The sequence below is a fragment of the Platichthys flesus genome, chromosome 12 (assembly GCF_949316205.1).
Source record: "Platichthys flesus chromosome 12, fPlaFle2.1, whole genome shotgun sequence".
NCBI lineage: Eukaryota > Metazoa > Chordata > Actinopteri > Pleuronectiformes > Pleuronectidae > Platichthys > Platichthys flesus.
This window is the reverse complement of record NC_084956.1, coordinates 1,488,897-1,514,433: the sequence shown is the minus strand read 5'-3', so window position 1 is coordinate 1,514,433 and position 25,537 is coordinate 1,488,897. Positions and strand designations below refer to the sequence as shown.

At 43.5% G+C, this 25,537-nt stretch overlaps 3 protein-coding genes across 6 annotated transcripts in view; 2 read left to right on the top strand and 1 right to left on the bottom strand.

Annotated features, from left to right (window-relative positions):
* The window catches only part of wdpcp (WD repeat containing planar cell polarity effector), a 63,457-nt gene extending 52,010 nt beyond the window's left edge, over positions 1-11,447 (bottom strand). For 3 of the 4 annotated variants that reach the window (XM_062400980.1, XM_062400984.1, XM_062400983.1), the window contains exon 1: positions 11,017-11,447. The gene's annotated coding sequence lies outside the window, so the exon portion shown is untranslated. Of the gene's footprint in view, positions 1-1,902; positions 2,113-11,016 lie in introns of those variants that run through there. The other variant, XM_062400982.1, reaches the window with a different exon arrangement.
* Positions 11,448-11,696: 249 nt separating this feature from the next.
* LOC133966196 (malate dehydrogenase, cytoplasmic-like) lies at positions 11,697-16,458 on the top strand. The gene is made up of 9 exons (XM_062400998.1): positions 11,697-11,819; positions 12,289-12,387; positions 12,833-12,929; positions 13,965-14,140; positions 14,252-14,374; positions 14,457-14,633; positions 14,781-14,894; positions 15,056-15,145; positions 15,685-16,458. The coding sequence occupies exons 1-9, from the start codon at positions 11,817-11,819 to the stop codon at positions 15,805-15,807; spliced, it is 1,002 nt and encodes a 333-aa protein (XP_062256982.1). The 5' UTR covers positions 11,697-11,816; the 3' UTR covers positions 15,808-16,458.
* Positions 16,459-22,500: 6,042 nt separating this feature from the next.
* On the top strand, positions 22,501-25,517 carry LOC133966206 (malate dehydrogenase, cytoplasmic-like). Its single transcript, XM_062401008.1, has 6 exons — positions 22,501-22,672; positions 22,770-22,883; positions 23,662-23,838; positions 23,933-24,040; positions 24,753-24,842; positions 25,330-25,517. Exons 1-6 carry the CDS (start codon positions 22,565-22,567, stop codon positions 25,453-25,455), a joined length of 723 nt encoding a protein of 240 aa, XP_062256992.1. The 5' UTR covers positions 22,501-22,564; the 3' UTR covers positions 25,456-25,517.
* The last annotated feature ends 20 nt before the right edge of the window (positions 25,518-25,537 follow it).

The window sequence follows — 25,537 nt, the reverse complement described above, 5'->3', positions numbered from 1 at the left end:
ACACACACACACACACACACCACACACACACACACTCCCACAGACACATTAGTACAGTGTATCTTCTCATCTGTCCCATTATAAGACAGAAGGTTTGAAGGAGTAGAAAGGAGGGTGGGCAAAGTGGCGCCAGGGAGCAGGCCGAAAACCCCTCTCTCTCACACACACACACACACACACACACACACACACTCGCACACACCCACACACACTTAACAGAGTCCCATGGGAGCCCATTCAGCTGTCAGTAGAGAAAGAATAAAGGTGATGGACAGGCAGAAAAAAATGAGGTAAAGGTAATACCATTCAAGAGAGGTGACAGGTACAGTCAATTTGCATGCGCATGCATGTGTGGGTGTGTGCGTGTGTGTTTTACAGGACATGTCAATCAGCAGGAAAATGTAACTGCAGTGACATGACCGCTGGGGAAGTCTCATTGTCGAATGATACAAGTGTGTGTGTTTGTGCGTGTGTGTGTGTGTGTGTGTGTGTGTGTGTGTGTGTGTGTGTGTGTCTGTGCACTTGAAGTAGCAGTTCATGTGTAAAGGGCGTGTAGAGGTGAGGCGGTTGAAAAGTTCAGTCATCCAGAGGAAAAAAAAAGTTTTTTCCCAAAAATGAAACTAAAAACAGTGAGGAGGAAATAGACAATAAAATTGATAATTCCTCGATCAGTTTAGTTATTTTCAATTCTCTAATTAAATCATCAACTAACCATTTCAGCTTGACAATTTCTTTCTTTTTTGTGAATAAAGTGTTTATGTTGGTCTACAAAGGGATCGTATGCATCATTTATTTAACAAATTTTCTGAAATTAAGATATTAATTTGTTAATTCAGTGGGCAGTGTGTGTGTCAGTGTGTGTCAGTGTGTGTGTGTGTGTGTGTGTGTGTGTGTAACAGAGAGAAGGAGAGAAAGACGGGCCGAGGGAGACAGAGAGATGAGTAGGGGCTTTTCTAAGCAGATGTGTAAACGTCATTAACGGAGGTAATGGAGGGGAGAGGGGGGGAACCCTCCTCCAGCAGAGGTATTTACCCAACGCCTGGAGCAGAAACACAAACACAGCAGCAGTAATGACTGAGGAGAGAGACGCTGGCTGGAGAACCAGGTCTCGACTCGGCAGGAGATTTGTTGAAACAAAGACAAATTGCATCGAGAAGGAGACTCGTCCCCGTGAAGACGTTAGAACAATCCAGCTCGACAAAGTGAAACTGCATTTTCAAATTCAGGCAGGATTCCCCTGAACCAGCGGTGGTTGTGTTTCACTCCCATTCAGCTAATAGGTCTAATCCTGGCAAGTGTTTCACTGAAAGGCTCGTGCATCTGCCCCAAGGCAACGCCCAAGGGCAGGAAAGGCAATACCTCCACACCAGCAGCACAACCTCAGGCCGACTTCAAAGAGCTGCTCAGGACTCGGCGAGTCTCCGGTGTCCGTCCCCTGTCGCAGCCAAGGTGACACGTGTCACTCTGACCGGGGTTTGTTTATGTTGTTGGATTTTCTTCTTTTAAAGCTGTTTAGTTCCCTGTTGTTTGTCCCTCACCTCGTGACCACAAACACACGTAAACACACACCGATGGACCCACACAAACACCGGTGGTGAAATATGTCCATTTAGACAGACTGGAATGAAAAGTTTAGTTTCTTATCTACGACAGAACCAAAAACTTTGTAACTATAATTACAAAGGTCACTATTGGATGCCAAATATGTCAAGAGGAGAATTTGATATATCATTAGTGGTCAAAATCAATTTGCAGATTTATACAGACTTGTGTTGCACCATCAGTAACACAACAGGATCCTATAGCTGCCTTTGATGACTGAGTACAAAAGCACCTGGACACACAGAGCTCAGTTTCCACAACTGGTGTACACAACAAAAATACAACCACACACACACACACCTGTCAAGGGCTCAGGAGGATGAGGTCCTTTAAAGTTGTTCTCAGAGCCACAGAGAGAGATTGACCCTGGCAAAACGAAAGGTCAGGATGATGTCCCCTGGACTTCTCCGTGGTCTTATTCCCCTGTCACACACTCACACACACGCTGTCCGTCACCTCCGAGACGAGGCCATGACACTTTGGACACCTCTCGATGGGCAGTGCCTCCCTCTCTCTCCCTCTCTCTCTCTCTCTGTTGACAGGTTGACATGGCACAGAGTGCTCGGACGTCGATGGCACTCGGACCAGAGGTCTGTTCTCGGTGCTGTGACCTCAGAGAGAGATGCCAGTGTCGTGTCATGTCACCCCCCCCCCCCACACACACACACACACCACAGTACAGAAGTTGAAATAAACTCCTTTCTAAAAGTTCTTCTTGAAGCTGTTTAGGTGCAAGTAATGGATTTATTTTAATGGAAACCTGGTTATTTAATGGTCAACAGCTTTCATAGAGACTATTTTCTATAGTTCCAGTGAAAAGGGAAAAATCATGTTGGGTTAAATAGATGTTGTGTAGTTATTTAACACTGCTAGTTCCACCGATGACATTTTATTTGCCGACGTATTTTTAATGTAGTAGATTTGTAAGATTTCCACATACAGCAACAATAAATGCCAGGTTCTCGTGACAGATTGGCTGTTTTAAGGACTCAACTGGGGACCTTTCGCTTCATTCCCCTTTGTTCCTGCACCCACCATCACCCGCTGAACCAAATGCCACAACAGTTATCTTTAAAATAGTAACATGGTACAAAGCAAGTTGTCATATTAAACATTAAAACCCAGATAAAGTTTGACCTTTGTACGTCGACAGTTTCCTGACACATTTTGAGCGTTTGGGAAAAGTTCTTCCTGTCAGCACGGAGTCCAGTAATTTGTCGTTGGCAGTAAACGGGTCAAGTTAAGCTGCTGCCGAGGTTTGAAATCAGCAGAATGGAAGCATGAAATAAGACAATCGTGTGCATGTGTAGTACACGTGCACACACATGGCTGTTCTCCATCTGTCAGACAGCCCAAACATGCAGCCGTGCGTGACACCTGCCCAGTCCTGCCCAACACTCATCCTTAGAGAGCACAGTCAATGTGGAGCCGAATGGCAACGCCTGTGCCCCATGACACACACACACACACACACACAAACACACAAAACTCATGTTGGTGCTCTACTCCATTTGTCCAGAACAAGTTCCTTGTTCCCTTCATTGTAAAGAAATACATAAAACTTCCTGTTTCTTTCTCTTCCTTCCTCTCTCTCTTTCACACACACACACACACACACATACACACAAAAAGGTGAAATTCTACAATGCTTATTTCTACTGTTTATTCCGAACAATGGCGGGGGGGCTCTGCCTGTCCCGCTGGGTCAAGTCATGTCTTGTCAGACCCTGTATCCTCTTTCCATTGAGCGCTGAGGCTTACGAGTGCCACAGGTGCCTGAACCGGGCCCCATGTTAAACACATTCCCCCTGCGGTTGTATGAGTCTGACGTAGAGACAGCCGGCTCGTCTTTCACATCAAACGAGCCTCTCCAATTCAAACAGAGGTCATTCTGTTGGAATAGAAAACGGTTACAGTTTACAGTAGGAGATGAGGGGGAAATGAAAAGCATCGGCCAGAAATAACAACAGAGTATTGACCCTTTTCAAGATTTGGTCCGAGGCCCTTCTCTTGTATTTAGACTTCCTCACTCATTGTTGTTCCCATTCACAAAATGTCAATCAAATACCGATCGTATCAGGGCTTCAGGGACTATTAAGTTTCATCAAACGTTCAGCTCAAATTTCTCACTATTGTTTTTCGTGAAACTGCCAATATCACTCTGCATAGCTACGTTTTCCACATGGACGAAAAAGTTAAATCAACACAAAACTTTCTCAACATATTGACAATATCCAATGATTTGCCTTTCACTCGTTGTGACACCTGCTATAAAGCCATTATAGGCAGTTCTCTTCCTTCACATAATACAAAGACAAACGATGATAATGATGATTCTACAATAATAATTTAATATATAAAGCTCTTTATTGATGTATCAGAACTGTCAATAGTGGATCTGTGCATCTCTTGGTAGAGTCTTCTTCATTAGCGGCTCTGTGTGACAAGTACTCGAGAGCTTAGCAGTTAGAACAACACCTCCCATTAAAATATCATCGGGAGTTTAAAAGCCAACGCTCACACAGGGGAAGTGATTTTGACAGATGATGTGCAACTGGTGGTCTAAAAGCTTTCCACGTGCTGCTGCTGATAAAACTCTAACAGGAGGTGAAGGTGGTGCAGACGCAAGGAGTTTACACTGCACACATGTGGTTGACATGTCTGAACCAGTTAAATAAAAAGTAAAAAAAGTAAAATAAATTATATTTTGGTAACACTCGATCCTGAGGACGTCCTGGTCTGATGTCACAGTCTCAATCTGACCTGTGGACCACTCAAACTCAAACCATCATGATTCTGACCACGTGAAACTCTTCAGCTTTCCATGTGTGTGAAGAAGATCACAGACAGTGCAGATGAATTATGGAGAAAGCATTAAACCAAATAATGTAACTATCTGGGTCAAAATTCGGTTCACGTCTCCTTTCTAGACAACTGAAATTTCCATAGAACTTATGCAACATAAACTGCATTTATAAAATTACAAAGAGCTTAAAGATAGATGAACACAACATTTAGAAGTAACCTTTCTTCTGGTTGGTTTTCATTTATATGAATCAAAGAAACACAAAAAACCCTATGAAAGGAACACAGAATAGTTTACTAAATGATTTACTTCCTTATTATTTTCAAAAAGCACAAACACGTTGCATTGTTACATGTTTAATTAATTCAAAAATATAGTTTGTATGTAGTTTACACCACATATAGGTTCACTTAGGTGGCTATGTGAAATCTTCAAATATAGATTCAGTTTTCATTAGATGATCTCTCTACTATCTTTGGGACATGAACAATGAAATCTACACAGATTGTAAATGTACTTCAGTATCTAATGAGTTCAGCTTCAATAACCACTTCTGATCAGAGTCAAGTCCTGGTCTGATGTCACAGTCTCAATCTGACCTGTGGACCACTCGAACCCAAACCATCATGACTCTGACCACGTGAAACTCTTCAGCTTCCCATGTGTGTGAAGACGATCACAGACAGTGCAGATGAATTAGTGTGGGACCATTGTGACAAATTTCCCACCACTGTTCTCTTTAATGTGTGACAGGCCCTTCAACCAGACCCCCCCCCCCCCCTGCTCCCATACATGCACATAGGCTTAACGTCGTCTGGGCGGGCCGATCCCGCCGGCTCATGGTCGGCAGGGCAACGAGCACTATCCTAGCTAACATCTGCTGCCCGACCCGGGGCCACTCAGAATGGGCCTTAATCCCCACACAGCCATGTTGTGGGGGGAAAACATTCTTTCCTTTTTCAGTGAGTGCAGACAAACAGGGACAAGCGGCGTCGCTGGTAACCTGCAGGCAACCGGCCTCTTGGAAGGACCGGGAATGTTGTTGGTTACTCGGCCCCCAATTGTGCCACGGCCCCATTATGGCTGTGCAGAGGGGTGTGACCGCCAGCATCGGCTGCGAGTTGCCGTCACCGGTCCAGTTGGATGGATTTGGGTTTTGAGGTTAATGGAAGGTGGTGCGGGTGGACCAGGTGGGTTGTGTCAGGGGGAGTTCGTCAGCCAGAGTTTTGCTGCTAAAACAACAGTTGCATTCATTTAAAAAAATTAGGACAAAAACAACAAAAGTCCACCTTCCATCCGCCGGAGAGTTTGCTGCCACATCAGCTGGCTGTGGTTCCATTAAACTGTTGCTGCCACATTTTTGGTTATCCTTCAGTGAGCTTTTAAAAAACTGTGTTGGTCGCTGTCAGCAGCGGAGAGGGGAGGGGAGGTAGAGTGCTAACATGTGGCGGTTTGGTGCCCCCTTGTGGCCACAGGTAGTGTGGAGGCTGAAACACACAGATATCCAAAACAGGAAACATTCAGAGTCATCACACGACAGGTGAAGATCAACTCTGCTGTCTGAAACAAGCCGAGCCACGATCCCTCATCTTACGGCTCGTGATTGAGATCTTCCCAGGCAGTGACGCACAAAGTAAAGACGCAGGCCGATCAATCAGTCCGTCGGCTGCTGGGAAATATGTGTTCTTCTTAATATGGACTTTGATTCCATCAAACCCATTTCATGGACCATTTCCCTATGCAAACACCTCAGGGAGAAAGCTGGTGCGAGCGGGAGTGTGGCTGAGGCAGAGAGAGAAACACCTCAGAGTGACTTGCTGTGTGTACATTATGAGATTTAATTGAATAGTTCTGCATCGGTGCCAAGAAGTTACTCGGTCTATTTGTAGGGGGTCTGTGTTCTCTCTGATTGAGGGCTCGGTCGTCGTATTTGTATTCCCCCACTCAGAGCAAGCCGACACTTGGCCAGAAACAAAGTCCTGCTCAGATTTCAATCAGAGGGAAAGAACTCAGAGTGGTCGTAGGTACATCCAGGCAGTGTGGAAGCATCCACACGCCTCCAGGCCTCGTCGGAAAAAGTGCCAGAAACACACAATGGCCTCAAATGGACCTTTAGGCTATTTCTGGAAGGAACCAATTCATAATATCTCAGCTAAGGGGGGATGAGTTGGAAGCATGTGTCATGCTGAGGTGATGGCCGTACAGGAATTTAAATGTAATGAACAAAGCATTAAACCAAATAATTTAACTATCTGGGTAAAAATTAATTCACGTCTTCTTTCTAGGCAACTGGAATTTCCATAAAACTTCAGGAAAATAAACTGCATTTATAAAATTACAAAGAGCTTAAAGATAGACGACCACAACATTTTGAAGTAAGCATTCTTCTGGTTGGTTTTCATTTATATAAATCAAAGAAACACAAAAATCACACAGAAAACAAAGAATAGTTTACTATATGTGAAATCTTCAAATATAGATTCAGTTTTCATTAGATCTCATCTCATCTCATTTTCATCCGCTTATCCAGGGTCGGGTCGCGGGGGGAGCAGCTCAAGCAGGGGGCCCCAGACTTCCCTTATATGATATCTACAAATATCTTTGGGACGTGAACAATAAATACAGAGATTACATCTGACAAAGATCACCAAATCTGAGGAAAATGTGCTTCAGTATTTAATGAGTTCAGCTTCAATAAACACTTCTGAGCAGAGTCAAGTACTGTTTGTATTGTGCAACTATCAAAGAAATCTCTGAATACCCTAACCCTAGTGAGCAGATTTCAGAGAGACAATCTGAGCTCATAACATTCCGTCCATTTCCCTGAGGGCGAGACTGACACTGCAGCAACAAGTGTTTTAGAAGAGTCTTCACCACAGATCCATCAACACCACTCTGACATCAAAGTGCCAGTTAGAGACACATCCAAGAATCACCGCAGGCATACACTGACACCTAGTGGACCACTTCTGTTATTGGAGTTGAGAACAGACAGGATGGGCCTGGTTGGTTAATTTTAAACAACACTGCCACTGTATGAGTAACAGTGTAGATTAAAAAAGATCATCTGCTCCATCTGATCTAAAGCTTCATCAGCTAATCTAAGGCGGGGACATGTCACAGCTCAGACGCAGAGAGAAGCATGGCGATGGCACAGGGAGAAAGATGTTGATTGTTGTGACGCTGTTGTATTTATAATCTGTGTTTGTTTGTTAGTGGTTTGTGTTTGGTCTTGTGTGGATGCCACCTGCAATCTCAGTGACTGCCCGTACATTGTGAGGGTTATTTGGTCTAACTGGGGAGATAAGAGGGCGATACTAAGAGCAACGTGTGTCTGTGTGTGTGTGTGTAGGTGTGTGTGTGTTTTTGTGTTTGTGATGGGCTATCTGCCTCTGAGCTGCCAACGTGACAGGGTCACTCAGGTGCGAGGACAAGTGGAGGAGCAGCGAGAACGAGAGGGTGGAGGCGAGGGAGGCGAGAAGACGAGGGAACAAAGAGGAGAAGGAGATGGAGAGGACAAAAGATGGAGAGAGGGATCAGCAGAGGAGACAGAGATATGGTGCAGGTCATGCTGTCTTGCACTTACCAGTGTAAACTGTATGTGTGCTAGTGTACACTTTGTGTATGAAGGTGGAAGATGCTTCTCGATTTTCTCCCATTGTACTAAAATGAAGCCAGAATGTCCCAAATACGAGAGCCGCCATCTTGTGTTAATATCGTAGCATCGAGATCCCACCACCCCAACCCATGAGTCAGTCTCAGCTGTCAATCAAGATGTTTCACTGACTCAAAAAACTAATCAAAATCAAACTCACTGGGGCTGTGACAGTGAATATGGTGTAGAATACGAGAATGTTCACACTCCATGCACATGAATGCATGGAGTGGTGTGTGTGTGTTTGTGTGTGAGTGTTTGTGTAGGTAGGGGATTTGTGCATGTGTGAACTTTACCACTCTCCTTGCCTGTGTGTGGGACAAAACACCCACAATGCCATTTGTTTTCATAGCAGACACACACACACACACACAGAGGATCAGGCTGGCGTGGCAAACTGGCACCAGATATTATCGTGTGTGCTGCTGATGTTTTTGGTTTCATTCTGATTTCCTTTTAGCAAACACAAAGTACGTCTAATCCCCTCATGTCAACTTTACCATGACGACCGCCACGCAATAAAATAAACACTGGAGTCCAACTTGTCAAAAACAGTTACAGCAACAACAGACTCATTCAAAACGTGTGCGTAAGCAAAATCATAAATGGCAGCAGTGTCACGTACGCTAAAAGAAAACTGGCAAACTGCAAAGAGTTTGGCAAATTCCCTAAAAACTGTGAGTAACAGTTAAACTTTCACCTCAACTGTTCCAGAGTAATAAGGAGCCTCGTGGCCACCTCACTGGTCCCGTGCAGCAGAATGAAATGAAACAGACTCAAATCTAATCACATGCCATTAAAAACATTAACCTCGAGGCAGCCGTTCTTTTAATCTCTCCACACATTGAGATCTTTTCACTCTTCTCTAACAGAACGCACCATTTCTACATTCTGTGACAGAAAACTTCTACTCCTCGATCAACCTTTCATAAAGGAATCCCACAAATTTTATCTGCAACTTAATTCCAGGATTTGGATCTCAAACTTTTCCTTAATCTTGAATTTGAGCTTAAAATGTCTTTGTACATCAGAGGTGGCTTCAGGGTTAAGCGGACAGAGACCAGCAGCACATGTCGTGGCTCAATAACTGCAGGTCACAGAAAGACAGCTCATTCCAAACAGACATGTTTAGAACGGACATGGTCTATGATCAGACATGTTTGTGAAAGGTTCATATCAGCCAGTTTCCAATGGCCGGGCGGTAAATCAGTCGGGCTCTTCTCCAGATCGATGTCACCCACCTACAGCACCGTGCCAGCCCACAGGCAGCTGTGACTCCCATGACAGTCACAAGCACATGCCACACAGAAGGGTAGAATGTCTCCGGAGCTGAGAGGAGAACAGTGCCAGGCTGTGGCAGCTGCTTCAAAATGCTCTGAATCCAGCTATCACACGCTCGGCCTTCAGAGACTGGAAGAGTCTGTGTCACTGGCAGACGCAGGCACAGGAAGAAAAGCAAGTTCTGGGCTTTTGGATGAAGAATCTGAGGCTCAGATGCATTTTTTCAAATGCACTGTTAGATTAAAAGATAGAAAAACAGGATGCTTGACAAATACGACAATATTGTTATGATGTGAAAATATCACCTTTAACATGGAGACCGAGAGCAGAAATTGTTGTTTTAAACTAAACTAAACAACATTTAAATCCAGTAGACCCAGATTTGTGTTTGGATCTGCACCAACTTTCACACAACAATGAATATCAGACCCCTGAACAAACCCTGCCAGCCAGTTTAGCGCGTGGTGAGACCACAGTCTGATGCCAGCCAGGTGTAACACCTGCTCCTCAGGTTATTGTTCAAGTCTCGTAATGAGTCTGTAAGGAGGCCATGAAATATTGATGACCACGCTCACCGGACTCTGGGCCTCGACACGCTCCCTCTCAACTGAAAACAAAGATGACACAGAGCAGATACAAATCTCTAAACCCTGATGTTCAAACAGCTTTAGAGATGCATGCAGTGGATTATTTACATGTCCACGTTCAACTTATTAAACAAGATGGTGAATATCCCTTTTAGAGATCTTTAAAATTAAGTGATCAACTACCAGTAGATGTTAGCAGGTGTTAGCGGTCACCAGCAGATGTTAGGGATGTAGGACCAGATGTGCTCCTCAGCATCATCAAGTGTTTTGGTTTTTAGATCGACGACACAGGCTGAACTTGAGGGTACACGGAGGATAAAGGTAAATCTGACTGGTTGCTGTCTTGTGTGGCAGGAGACATGACAAAGTGATAAAGGCTGGACCATAAAAATATATTATCACAATGTTATTGTCATATAACAAAGGTTCAATATAAATCAATACATTGCTCATGAGTTGTGCAAACACATTGAGGAGGTATAAAGATCTACCTCAGATTTGTAAAACATTTTGCCTGGTTTGGGTTTAAAACCACAACCTTCACTCAGTAGTCAAAATCTGTGTTTGAACCTAAAATAAATAATAATGTGATATTTGTTAACTTTTTTATGTTGATATATATCTGGCCATTTCATCAAGCCCTACAAAATATCATCATTACAAAGATAGATAGATAGATAGATAGATAGATAGATAGGTAGATAGATAGATAGATAGATAGATAGATAGATAGATAGATAGATAGATAGATAGATAGATAGATAGATAGATAGATAGATAGATGTGCAGTTACTTGAGAACCTTATTACCGGAAGGTGCAGGGATTTGGCAAAGTAGTTTAAATTTGTTGAACTTTTTAAAGAGAGAGACAACAAGTATATAACTGAATTCGAGGCAGACATCTGTGAAGTTAGTTTGCTGAACTTCCAGGAGGAGGAGGAGGAGGAGGAGAAGGAGAAGGAGGAGGAGAAGGAGACGGAGGAGGAGGAGGAGAAGGAGAAGGAGAAGGAGAAGGAGGAGGAGAAGGAGAAGGAGGAGGAGAAGGAGCAGGAGAAGGAGGAGCAGCAACAGGTCCATCCACTCACCTCCACAGTGGAATCTTCTTCAGTGTTCTCCAGCTAACTGCTTCTCACCTCACACACAGTTTGTTGTGTCTCTCTGCTGTGTTAACACGTCACACCACTCGAACACACACTCCACCAGGACACAGTGTGTTACCTCCACTGGTCTCCATCAGCCGAAGGTAGTAACACACGTGACTCCTTCAGGACGAGCAGCTAAGCTAACTCCTGCTCGCGATGCTAGCTCGCGGTATGCAGCACTGGTCGCTAGGCAACTGCACGCGCTGCACTGAAGACGATGCTAACTAGCATGCTAGCTCCTCGGCGACCCCGTACTTCCGCCCCCCCCCCTCCCTAGTCCAGTTACATCACGTGAATAGCTACAACAATGGCAGCGTGTCTTTACACGACAAACCGAGTGACGTGTTGTGACTAGTTAGACTAGCTTTTCTGTGAAGAACTACGGAAAGTATGAAAAGAAACTACAACTTCCTGGGTCTGCCGTGTGATGGTCCAAAGTGTCGCAATCACGAGAGGGCACAACCAAGGGCATCAGGGCGGAGAGTGTTCAGACGGGGTGGAGACAGTGCAAAATGCAGGAGATGTATATATATAAATACATATTAAATATAGATGATATATAATCATCTAGAATAAAGTGGACACGCAGATTTAAATAAAACCGTAATAACGACGGGTGGGGAAAGAGGCCGGCAGGGGGCGGTAGTGGAGCGCGTTGGCTGCAGGCTGCCGTAAAGCCGGAGAAGAAGAGGCGGTGACCGCAGAGTGCAGACAGACGGAGCTGAGCAGGTCGTCGTGTGAACATGGTGAGTAGAGCGGACGAGTTCAATCTGTACAAATTGTTGTTTATTACAACGATACAAGAGTTTATTAACTTTTACAAAGTTTTACAGAGTTAGCTAGTGGGCGGGTCTGGGTCTCTGCGTGACGTAACCAACTAGTTTGACTCCTGTATGTTTCAATGACGTTGTCATTCAAAGTTGTTCTTTACTTCCTTTTGAGCTGTTGAGTGAGAGCTGGTGGGTGACGTGTTAAAGTTGGTGGAGGTTATAGTTTATATAGTTTACATAGTTTATATGGTTCGTGCTGGTTTCTGTTATGTAATGGTTCTGAATGGGAGGGCAGGGAATCTATTTTTGAACTTGCTCTTCTAAATCCTGTGGACACGAATAGACGTCCAGCCCATTTGTGTTGAACGATCAAACTGTCACATTCATACCTGTCCTGCCCCTGAACCATGATGCTCACTGCGTGTTCTCTCTCCTTGTGTCTCAGTCTGATTCCATTAGAGTCCTGGTGACCGGCGCTGCTGGGCAGATTGCCTATTCCCTGCTGTTCAGCATTGCCAAGGGAGATGTCTTTGGCAAAGATCAGGTGAGAAACAGCTTTCTCTTGCTCATGTAACACACTCAACGTCCTCATCCCATTAGGTCCTGTCACAAGGCACACGTAGGACACCGACACCCCCCAGTGAACAGCTGTGTGTGTGTGTCACAGGTTTTCCAGGTCACATCTGGGTCTGGTGACACTGACCAGATGTTGTAGGAATGTTCAGATTGATCAGGCTCGTCCTCTACGTCCTGCGTCCTTGAAGTTCATGAAATGGATCTTATGCCCAGAGTCTTAGGCCAACTCTAAAGCCACTTGATCCCTCTGGCACGTGCTTTAGTCAGTGAGCCACATGGCCTTGGCCTTCACACTCTGTTCCAGACACAACTAAGTCCTCCACTGACAAGTCACTGCAAGATTTCTAATTTGGTTCCACATGTTTCATTCATCTCATACCATTCTTCCCACTGCCTGCGTCCTTCTCTCCCAGCCAATCACCTTGCTCCTTTTGGACATAACACCAATGTTACCAGTCCTGGATGGCGTTGTCATGGAGCTGCAGGACTGTGCCCTCCCACTACTGAGAGGTAACCACTTTAAGGGTGCAACAGATAATTGACATAAGGGGATAACATGACCTATTGTTTTATTCTTATTGATGTACTGGCATCAACTTTTCCTTAAAAAATGTAAACTGTGTTTTTTTACATCACAGTTTGGTTATTTTAGAAGCTGTTAATCTAAAGATTCAGTTTCTATTGCCATTCCATGATACACACTTCTCTACCCTCGACATGTTCCTACCTGTTGGCATGTGTTGTGTAGAATAACGACTTCCTCAAACCGTTCAGCTGCCTCTAGCGTCTAAATGCTGAATGGTTGTTCAAAGAACCAGCTGCAACACAGAGGTACAAAAAAGTGCTTCACATATATGAATGCATTTATACCCACAGGTTAAAATTAATGATTGCTCACTGCTGCACAGCAAACACAGTCTACCCTCGTGTCTTTTCAACAACTTTTGTTACTACAATAAGTTTAAATTACCAGGGCTGGCAGAGCATCCTTGCATATCTAGGACATAGGACTGACTTCCCTGCCTGGAAAGCTCGGCGAACATGGACCCATCTCTGTAACGGCTGTCATGACATCATTCGTGAGGCGCCATTTTGCGTCATCTCCATTGTGACCTGGTATTTTTCCTATGGAGTGGTGCCGTCCTTTGCTTTGTTTGGACGGGGCTGTGAGAGGCCCCTGGATTAACCAACTGTGCAGCAAAGACAACGCCTCATCCACTGAGATGGGCCCAGCCATACAGGGCAGCACTGGTCGCACATGGGATACCTCCCAAACAAATTTTTCTAAATCGTCTGCATGTTTGAGTCAGACTGGATTCAAAATCATTTTCAAACAATTTCAGATCGGATACATTTCAAATATTCGGCCTTGAGAAAAACACTTCAGTGCGGTTGATTTTCTAAAGTGTATGAACATGTTTATTCACTTATCCCTTATCTGATCAATGACGTATATTAACGCATCATTTCTAGTTAGAAAATATTGAGGAATGAAATGCTGTATGTAAACACGCCAGTAATTTCATTCAAATTCTCCTTCTGAAGAGATTATTCCCACTGACAAGGAGGAAGTGGCCTTCAAGGACCTGGACGCTGCCATCCTGGTCGGCTCAATGCCCAGGAGGGAGGGCATGGAGAGGAAAGACTTACTCAAGGCCAACGTGGCCATCTTCAAGAGCCAGGGCGCCGCCCTGGAGAAGTATGCCAAGAAGACTGTGAAGGTAATAACACAGGCTAATATTGGCAAAGGACCTATACAAGAGTATGTTTACTTTCTAAGGGTGATGCATTATTAAGTGTAAGTTTGCTATTTTTGGCTTGTTTGTTTTCAGGTGCTGGTTGTGGGAAACCCCGCCAACACCAACTGTCTGATTGCAGCCAAGTCTGCTCCCTCCATCCCCAAAGAGAACTTCTCCTGTCTCACCCGTCTGGACCACAACAGAGCTCGCTCTCAGGTGAGTCTCAGTGTCCCTGAGTTGCACTGTGTCAGCCTTAGGGTTTTTATTTCCATTTCTTAATATCCTCTCCGTCCTCTAGGTGGCGATTCGATGTGGCGTTCCTGCTACCAATGTCAAGAACATGATCATCTGGGGCAACCACTCGTCCACCCAGTACCCAGATGTGCACCACTGCTTGGTCAACATGTCCGGTAGTGAGCTCGCCTGCTTCGATGCCGTCAAGGATGATGCCTGGCTCAAAGGGGATTTCATAGCTGTGAGCTGATTATCAATATTATAATTTTTTGTATCTGTTTCTGTTCAGTGGTTCCAGTCAGTTTTAACAGTCCAACTCCTGACGCTTTAAATTAACAAACTAACTTCACAACTCAAGCTAACCCATTTGCTAATTACTGTGTTGCAGACAGTGCAGCAGAGAGGCGCTGCAGTCATCAAGGCCAGGAAGCTGTCAAGTGCCATGTCTGCCGCCAAGGCCATCTGTGACCACATGAGAGACATCTGGTCAGGCACCCCCCAGGTAAACACCATGTTCATATATATATACTGTTGTTCTAACATTGGAACGTCTGCCTGTTTCTGTAATCAGACTTCTCATGTTGATCAAGCCTTCGTTTCTGAGAGATAACATTTGGCCTAAGCTCTTCCAGTTTAACCAGTAAATCTACCTCTGTATTTCAGGACGAGTTCACCTCTATGGGCGTGTATTCCTCTGGAAACTCATATGGAGTCCCAGCAGACCTCATCTATTCATTCCCAATCAAGATCAAGGTGAGACTGGTCTAAACTTGTGGTTTGAATACAGCTAGTTGATTTGTAGCCTCAGCAGGGAATCAATAAGTTGTTTCTTTTCTTTATGGTTACTCACATTCATCATGTTCTTCTCTATTTGTGCAACAATTAACGACTTAAAGCCTTAATTAGTGTAAATATGTAAATTAAAAATTTAAAAGTGCAAAAATAACACCAGACCGAAAGCCATTGTTCTCTTTGGCTGAAAGTTTCACCTGTGGTCACATTCGGTGTCATTGAGTTTATGGTCACTCACATTCAATATGTTCTTCTCTATATGTGCAACAATGAACAGCTCAAAGACTAAATTAGTTGAGTTTGTGGGTGTTGTAAAAAATGCACCTGAGTGCACGTGAGTTCACCTGCACAGTGCACAAAGCAACATGATGAGCAGTTAAACCACTGGAGGTCAGCAAAAACAAGACGTTCAAAGGAGGAGGCATTCAATTAATAAAAAGGTTTGTGTGTGTGTAGAGTGTAGAGGATTGTTTGTCAGTAACACTTTGAATTTGCTTTAGGACAAGAACTGGACGATTGTGGACGGCCTGGCCATCAATGATTTTTCCCGATCAAAGATGGACGCCACAGCAGCCGAGCTGATTGAGGAGAGAGACATGGCGGTGTCTTTCCTGGGGGTATGACTAGACCCTGCAGGGCCACCTGACCAGCACTTAGAAGGCCGCAAAACTCCAGACGCACGCCTGTGACGAAGCACTCCACCAACCCCTGCAGCAATGTGTGTCTGTGTTAATGAGTGTGAAGTTGGGATTTACCCTTTTGTGTTGGGAAGCAGCAGTTATGAAGAAACCAAGTGGAGACGGTTATTGATTATTGGCTTTCGTTGCTGTTGTTTGTTCTCACATATTTATAATGCTGTTGAAGATGTTATGGTGTGAACAGTGAAGACACAGTTATCATGTCTTTTTCAGGATTACCAGACTCATCCTGTCTGGTAGCAAAGCCATTTTCCACCAGAAACCTACTCATTCTGAATGACTCTGTCTGTTGTTTAGTGGGAAAAAGAATGTATCCAGTTTTAATTTGGTTTTGGATTATTTCATTGGTCTCATATTCAGTCGACACCAGAAACAGCTTTTCATTGTACATCGTGACACACAAGTATCTCCACTCTAACTATAGTCCACCATTTGCTACCAGCTTGTTTCCTATATGTTTTCTCTGGGGTTAAGTGAATGGATTGTTGTTACATAAAGTCAGTGATGCACTAAGTCCTCAAACACTGGAAAGGAAAACGTTAACAGTTGAACAATAAAAAAAGATTCAACAATAAAGTTGTGTTGTTTTTGTATCATCTTAGTGACAGACAAATACAAACCGTTTTTTCAGCTGATCAGTCAGACATCAATGTGACCTTCACAACAAAAGTTTTATATATTAAATCAGCTGGTTTTATCTATTGTATTTTTTGTTTGTGTTTGAGACAGTCATTGGTTATTTTTACATGTTACAAGGTTGTGTTTATTCATATTTACCTTAGTCTTGTGTTTAAATTATCTATAGGATAGTTGTGAAGATTATACAAAACATTCTATCAAAATAGTCTTAAAATTAAAAGCTATCTCTAATGGTGGGCAATTACTTTTAACTATATTTACTGGAGGACCAGATTTACTGTTAATATTTTGTGTTTTACTATTTTCCTGCCACTGCCATGAGAACCGTGGTACCGTGCAATACCACAATGTCTTTGACTTTTTTTTCACATCTGGGGAATTTATTAAGTAAATAATTAAAAAAATAGAAACATTTTGATAAAATACAGAATTAGCAACAGAAATAAAGACATCTGAAATCATCCAGACGGAATATAATATACCAAAGGTTATGTGAGCAGATCAGCAGCTTCAGTGAGGACATGGACTGGTTAAAGGGCCTCTCTGTTCTTTTCTCCTTTCTTTCCCATTTCATTGGTCATGATAACGAAATACAGGTCACCAAACAATCAGTGGTTAAGATCGGCCGAGACCCGGGACAGAGTCGGAGCAGCCCACAACAAACGATGGCTATTGGATGTTCGCTGGTGGGTTGAGAATAAGTTTCCCCGTATCATCACAGGACATGTTGTATTCTGCTAAAACTGTCCGACATCGAGCAGCGATAATTGACGGTGCCACATTACATTACATTACATTTCATTTAGCTGACGCTTTTATCCAAAGCGACTTACAATAAGTGCATTCAAACCCGAGGGTACATACCAAGGACGACAAGAATCAAGAAAATACAATTTCTTCAAATAAGGCAAAACTACAAAGTGCTATAAGTAAGTGCCATTTAAGTGCTAGTAAAGTGTTAGTTTCAAAAAGTTGTTAGTGTTTTTTTTTTTTTTTTTTTTTTTTTTTTTTTTATTTATTCAAGGTAAAGTCGGAAGAGGTATGTTTTTAGTTTTCGGCGGAAGATGTGTAGACTTTCTGATGTCCGGATGTCAATGGGGAGCTCATTCCACCATTTAGGAGCCAGGACGGAAAACAGTCGTGTTTTTGATGATTGTTTAGCTCGCAGTGAGGGAGCAACGAGCTGATTGGCCGAAGCAGAGCGGAGTGAACGGGGTGGGGTGTAGCGTTTGACCATGTCCTGGATGTAGACTGGACCGGATCCGTTCACAGCATGGTACGCAAGTACTAGTGTTTTGAACCGGATGCGAGCAGCCACTGGTAACCAGTGAAGGGAGCGGAGGAGAGGAGTAGTGTGAGTGAATTTAGGTTGGTTAAAAACCAGTCGAGCTGCTGCATTCTGGATGAGCTGCAAAGGTCGGATGGCAGTAGCAGGTAGACCTGCCAGGAGCGAGTTACAGTAATCTAGACGTGAGATGATCAAAGCCTGGACCAGAACCTGCACCGCCTTCTGAGTGAGAAGGGGGCGTATTCTCCTGATGTTGTACAGCATGAATCACAACTGAATCACAACTGCCACAACTCGTCTGTGTATCCCAGCAAAGAAGAGGGCTATGAGAGTGATGCAGCTGATGGTGAAGAAGGGATGATTCCACAGTGATGAAGAGAACGAGACCTTCTGTGTGTCGGGGTCTATGAACCAGTTCCAAGCCCCAGTAGCCGTACACACAGACACCACTATCAGAATCATTCTCCACCTGTTTGTTGCAGGTTGCAAACTGGAGATATACTCCATCAGTCTCCTTTCAAATGCCTTCAGGTCTTCGGCCTGTTCCAAGGAATTCATATCTGCTTCTCCCTGCAGCCTGAGCCGCTGCCTCCACTCGGCTGAAGGACGGGCAACACTGATCAATCCTGTAAGGGACACTCCTCCACACCTGAAGCTGAGTCCACCTTTACCATGGAGAGGAAAGACTTGGCCATCTTCTACAGCCAGGGAGGCGCCCTGGAAAAGTATTCCAAGAAGACTGTCCAGGCTTTTTTATAAAAGAGCACTTCAAAGGATTCATTAATGAAATAATTCTTCGTGGTCAGTTTGCTTTAATGTCATTGTCCGTGGTCAAAGATTCCTTTGATGTCTTAAACTGTTGCAAATGTGAACGATTTATATGATCTGAAGAAAAAACAAGATGCGTGTTTTGACCTGAACAGATCTATCAGTCTGTAAATCCTGATAGCACCACCTACTGCCAGAAATAAGTAAGTCTTTTTACAACTTCCATTCAATTTACATAAAGTGTTCACCGCGTGGTCTTCACTTGATAGCGTGGACCGTAATGCGTGATTAATGGGCTATTTAGCATTGCGTGAGGGACACAGGAAGTGAAGCGTGCAACACAGAGCAGAGTTCAAATGTGCTCAGGCCTGCACACTGCTGCTTCACAGTCCTAGTCTCATTTTGAAGTTGATCTGATGAAAGCCCTGGAACAATGTGAAAAATGGCCTCTAATCTAAAATGGCGGGCTTCCTGTTGTGTTTTTCATAATGCTCCTCAGGACTTTTTTGTGCGTCTGAACATGATACACCTGTGTATACATTTTTCTTGAAGATCCGTCAATTTGAACTCAGGAGCTGTGTTCAAGGGGGCACTGTTGAGCCATTTTGCCACGTCCATTTGAAATTGCTCCAGAACACGTACATTTTCACCACTTTAAAATTTTCTGCAAACTTTGGTAACGATTTGATCATTTTGAACCCCTCAAGAAGCCCCCTTCTTTTGCCTGAATGTTTTTATCAATATAATAACAATCCTTACAATATCAATAGGGCCGCTCACTGTTCGGTGTTCGGGCCGAGAATATTTGCTTATAGGATAAATATATGCTCTGCTGTGTTCATTTACCTCTTCCAGAAATCAAATCATAAGCTTGTCTTTCTTGCTCTCAACAGAAGTCAAACATGAAGACATGTATTTATGCTCACAGAATCTAACATTGAGGTTTTGTTCTATAGATGCCATGTGTATACATTGAGATGTCTACAATGGTTATACAGGTGAGTATACAGCACAAGCAATGCTTGAAATAACTGTTGCCTCTATTTCCTGTCTTATCCTGTCAGCAGGTCTGGCTCGCTGCATGACGTAACCAACTAGTATGACTCCAATGTGTTTTAATGTCGTTTTCATTCAAAGTTGTTCTTTACTTGCCTTTGAGCTGTTGAGTGAGAGCTGGTTGGTGAAGTGTTAAAGTTAGTGGTGAAAATGGTTTATAAAGTTTATGCTGGTTTCTGTTATGTAATAGTTATGAAGTGGAGGGCAGACAATCTATTTTTTAACTTGCTTTACTAAATCCTGTAGACACGAATAGACGCCCAGCCCATTTGTGTTGAACAATCAGCCCTGGGTCAAGTTCGTCAAAGTAAAAATGTGTAAAATGGCCACTAAATCAAAATGGCGGCCTTCCTGTCCACAATACACCATTATACTTTTTTATGCGTCTGGTCAAGATACATCGGGACCCTATTTCCCAAATTTCGTATTCTGCTGAACAAACCAGAGTTTAAAATGATAAATAATAAGAGTCGGGTTCACAACTGCTGAGACAACCTATTTGAGAAAATAACAAACTATTTTCTCCGTCCACCTTACAAGTGCAAGGTTTTTCACCATCACCTGCACCAACGCTACGAGATATAAACGTTTCTTCAGATGGGGACCTTGGAACACACGTTAGTAATAATCAGTTATCTCACCAATAGGATTAAATGGAGACATCAAAACCTCCCTCATAAACAATGCCATCGAAAATCCAACAGTTTTGCCGCAGTGACAGGATTCTGACGTAAAGGTTGACACCTGTCCGCCCAATCTAGTTCTTCGACCGTTTCTGTTCCACCTTCGGGTCTCAAATTACTAGTTAGAAGGTTTTTCCACCGCATATCAGAACTGGAAAATGAGGCGAACCACGTAGGAAAACCAAGTTGACGAACACAAGCCAACAGTCCACGTTGTGCTCCCTGCCAAAAAGATGGGGTACCGCTGATAGGTTTAAGAAAACAAAACCCATCATCATATTCCAACAAGCTCTTCAAACCCTCTTAATTATTTGATACATCTCCACTAACTTTATGGAATTTGCCACCTCGTCCTTTCCTTGATGCTAAAGATACACACGACACAACTTGTTTTATGTCTGACATATATATTTTGTTGACAATCAAACTGTCACATTCATACCTGTCCTGCCACTGAAAACCAAAAAGCTAACAGGATTTGTCTCTCTTCTTGTGTCTTACAGTCTGATTCCATTAGAGTCCTGGTGACCGGCGCTGCTGGGCAGATTGCCTATTCCCTGTTGTTCAACATTGCCAAGGGAGATGTCTTTGGCAAAGATCAGGTGAGAAACAGCTTTCTCTTGCTCATGTAACACACTCAACGTCCTCATCCCATTAGGCCGTGTCACAAGGCACGTGGAGGATACTGACTTTTAATTTGGTTCCTCATGTTTCACTTATCTCATACCATTCTTCCCACTACCTGCTTCCTTCTCTCCCTCTCCCAGCCAATCACCTTGCTCCTTTTGGACATAACTCCAATGTTACCAGTCCTGGATGGCGTTGTCATGGAGCTACAGGACTGTGCCCTCTCCTTACTGAGAGGTAACCACTTTAAAGGGTGCAACAGATAATCGACATAAGGGGATAACCTGACATATTGTTTTATTCTTATTGATGTACTGGCATCAAATTTTCCTTAAAAATGTAAACTGTGCTTTTAATGTCACAGTTTGGTTATTTTAGAAGCTGTTAATCTAAAGATTCAGTTTATATTGCCGTTCCATGATAAACATTACATTACATGTCATTTGGCTGACGCTTTTTTTCCAAAGCGACTTATAATTATTACACTCAACATTTATGAGGGGCCATTTAGGGTTCAGTATCTTACCAAGGACCCTTCAGCATGCAGATGGGGACAAGTGGGGTTTGAACCGATAATCTTCTTGTTGGAGAACCACCACTCTACCCCCTAGGCCACACCGCCCTCAAACACTTCTCTGCCTTCGACATGTTCCGTCCTGTTGGCATGTGTTGTGTAGAACGACTTCCTCAAACCTTTCAGCTGCCTGTAGTGTCTAAATGCTGAAGGGTTGTTCAAAGAACCAGCTGAAACACAGAAGTACAAAAAAGTGCTTCACATATATGAATGCTTAATACCCACAGGGTAAAATTAATGATTGCTGACTGCTACACAGCAAACACAGTTCTATATCATATTGGCTTCGCCCTTAAGGCTATCGCAAGTCGGTTCATCCCTCGCAAAAATGTGCAGCACTGAAAACTTTAGTCCTCGCCCACCTACTGTTGGCCCCACCCCTAGTATCAACTCGTATATATTGGGCTGAGACCGGGTGATAGGTTCTCCTTTTTCTTCAGCGTACCATGAGCAAGCACGAAACAACTTCCATGATGACTTCTTCCGCGAAGAATTCTTCCATCCGCTTGTGCCCGGTCTGTCAGACCGGCTACGTCCTATTGTCCGAACTAAATGCCCACTGTGAGTACCTTGGTCCAGAGCACACCGGCTTGGTTTGGAGCCAAGTGTCCTTACTGCAAGCTCCTGTCAGAGCAGGAGAAATGCAGGCGAGCCAACGCTTATGCTGACATCGCCAGAGACGGTTTCTCCGCTCCTTGCTTTTTCGGAGGTTGCCGACTCCTACCTTTCAAATATTCGGCCTTGACAAAAACCCCTCAGTGCAAGTGATTTCAAAAAGTGTATGAACACATTTATTCACTTAACTTTTATCTGAAACTTCAATATTCTCAAAAGTTGAAGAGCACACTAATGAAAATAACTGAATCTGAACCTCAGACCGATGACGTATATTAAAGCATACATTTTTGTTGGAAAATATCATTAATAAAATGCTGTTTGTAAAAAAGCCAGTAATTTCCTTTAAATTCTCCTTCTGAAGAGATTATTCCCACTGACAAGGAGAGAGTGGCCTTCAAGGACCTGGACGCTGCCATCTTGGTCGGTTCAATGCCCAGGAGGGAGGGCATGGAGAGGAAAGACTTACTCAAGGCCAACGTGGCCATCTTCAAGAGCCAGGGAGCTGCCCTGGAGAAGTATGCCAAGAAGACTGCCAAGGTAATAACACATGCTAATATTGGCAAAGGACACATACAAGAGTATGTTTACTTTCTAAGGGTGATGCATTATTAAGTGTTAGCTTATATATTTGCAGGTGCTGGTTGTAGGAAACACCAACTGTCTGATTGCAGCCATGTCTGCTCCCTCCATCCCCAAAGAGAACTTCTCCTGTCTCACCCGTCTGGACCACAACAGGGCTCGCTCTCGGGTGAGTTTCAGTGTCCCTGAGTTGCACTTTGTCAGCCTTAAAGGGGACATATTATGAAAAATCCACTTTTGTAGTGCTTCTACACGTTAATGTGGATATCTGGCATGTCAACCGTCCAAAAACTACACGATAGAGTGCGTCGAATGGGAATACGACCAGAATTGACGTCATAGTCGGTCTACATGGCATATGCTAAGGGGAGATTTAAGACGTGAAACTGGATGTGTGTGCGTGTGTGTGCGCTCAGAATATATGCCCTGTATAAATAAAACAGATACAATTATAGTGTATACACACATATCTAATGCATGTATTTAAATAATGTACATCTTTATCAGAAGGTGTAGTAGTTTGAAAATTGTATCCTCAATGAAGAAACACAACAAACGGATACAGAAATATATGTTTGGACAGTGACTTCAAATGATTTTAACAACCTTAAATATGCTAAGTGGAGATTTAAGATGTGTGTGCGTGTGTGTCTGTGTGTCTTTGTGTGTCTGTGTGTGTGTGTGAGTGTGTGTGTGTGTGTGTCGGGGGCGGGGCGGGGCGGTGAGAGGGGGGGGCGGGGCACTCAAAACAGTTCAATCTGAGGAAGGCTGTTTTAGACAGGGTAAAAAGGTGCTGTTTTAAATGACCCTTGTGGTATTTTGACCAAAAAATGTTACAGACATTTCATTAAGACCCCAAGGAGCCATATCAACTGTGGTGAAATGGGCATAATATGTCCCCTTTAATGTTTTTACCTCCATTTCTGAATATCCTCTCCTTCCTCTAGGTGGCAATTCGCTGTGGTGTTCCTGCTACCAATGTCAAGAATATAATCATCTGGGGCAACCACTCGTCCACCCAGTACCCAGATGTGCACCACTGCCTAGTCAACATCTCCGGTAGTGAGCTCGCCTGCTTCGATGCCGTCAAGGATGATGCCTGGCTCAAAGGAGATTTCATAGCTGTGAGCTGATTATCACTATTATTAAAATTAACATGGAAACTAGCTGCACAACTCGAGCTAACCCATTTGCTTATTTCTTCACCGTGTGTTTCAGACAGTGAAGCAGAGAGGCACTGCCAAGTGCAGGAAGCTGTCCAGTGCTATGTCTGCTGCCAAGGCCATCTGTGACCACATGAGAGACATCTGGTCAGGCACCCCCCAGGTAAACACCATGTTCATATATATACTGTTGTTCTAACATTGGTATGTTTGCCTGTTGCGGTATTCAGGCAAAATATGGCTATTGCTAGGGGTGTCACGATACCAAAAATTCAGTAGTCTGTGCCAATACCAGTCAAATTACATGATTCTCAATGCCAATTTCGATACCACGGTAAAAAAACGCTTCACGTCATCCTCCGGAGCTAAGGTCGGCAACCTGCGGCTCCGGAGCGTATGCGGCTCTTCAACCCTGTGCAGTGTTGCGCATATTTTTCGCGAACGGTGAATTTAACGAATCAGTTTTCATATGTTGAACGTGATTGAAAGTCACGTTCAACATATGAAAACTGACTGGCGCTCACGGTTCTTACGGTGCTTCAAAAAAATGGGCATCGTCTGTGTTTTGTTATTTTATTATCGAAAGGTATCGTAAGTATTGGTTCTCGTGACATCCCTAGCTATTGTAAACTATCGATAGACTGTACTATACCCTTCATTTCTTCACAATTTAATTGTCATAGTATAACCTCAGTGTGGTTATAAGTTTCTCTGTGAGCACCACAGGCAGTTAGATCTTGTGTTACAGGTGAATCTGCTGTTAGTTTTTTGGATGATGTTTGTACTTCTCATGTTGATCAAGCCTTCGTTTCTGACAGATAACATTTGGCCTAAGCTCTTCCGGTTTAACCAGTAAATCTAGCTCTGTATTTTAGGACGAGTTCACCTCTATGGGCGTGTACTCCTCTGGAAACTCATATGGAGTCCCAGCAGACCTCATCTATTCATTCCCAATCCAGATCAAGGTGAGACTGCTCTAAACTTGTGGTTTGATTACAGCTAGTAGATTTCTGGCCACAGCAGGGAATCAATAAGTTGTTTCTTCACATGTTTGTCATCACAGTTTAGGGTTACTCACATTCATCATGTTATTCTCTATATGTACAACAATGAACAACTTAAAAGTGTAAATTAGTGTGAATATGTAAATTTAAAGTGCAAAGAATAACAGCCGACCAAAAGCCATTGATCTCTTTGGCTGAAAGTTTCACCTGTGACCACATTCGGTGTTATGACTTTGTGGGTGTGGTCAATTCACCTGTAGCCACGTCTAACCGCAATGTCACAAGGTGCGTGAGTTCACCTGCACACAGCAGCATGATGAGCAGTTAAACCACTGGAGGTTGGCAAAAACAAGATTTTCAAAGGGGGAGGCATTAAATTAATTAAAATGTTTGTGTTTGGAGAGTGTAGAGGATTGTTTGTGAGTGTAACACTTTGTATTTGCTTTAGGACAAGAACTGGACGATTGTGGACGGCCTGGCCATCAATGATTTTTCCCGATCGAGGATGGACGCCACAGCAGCCGAGCTGATCGAGGAGAGAGACATGGCGGTGTCTTTCCTGGGGTATGACTAGACCCTGCTGTTTAGTGGAAAAAAATAATCCAGTTTTAATTTGGTTATGGATTATTGCATTGGTCTCATATTCAGTCGACACC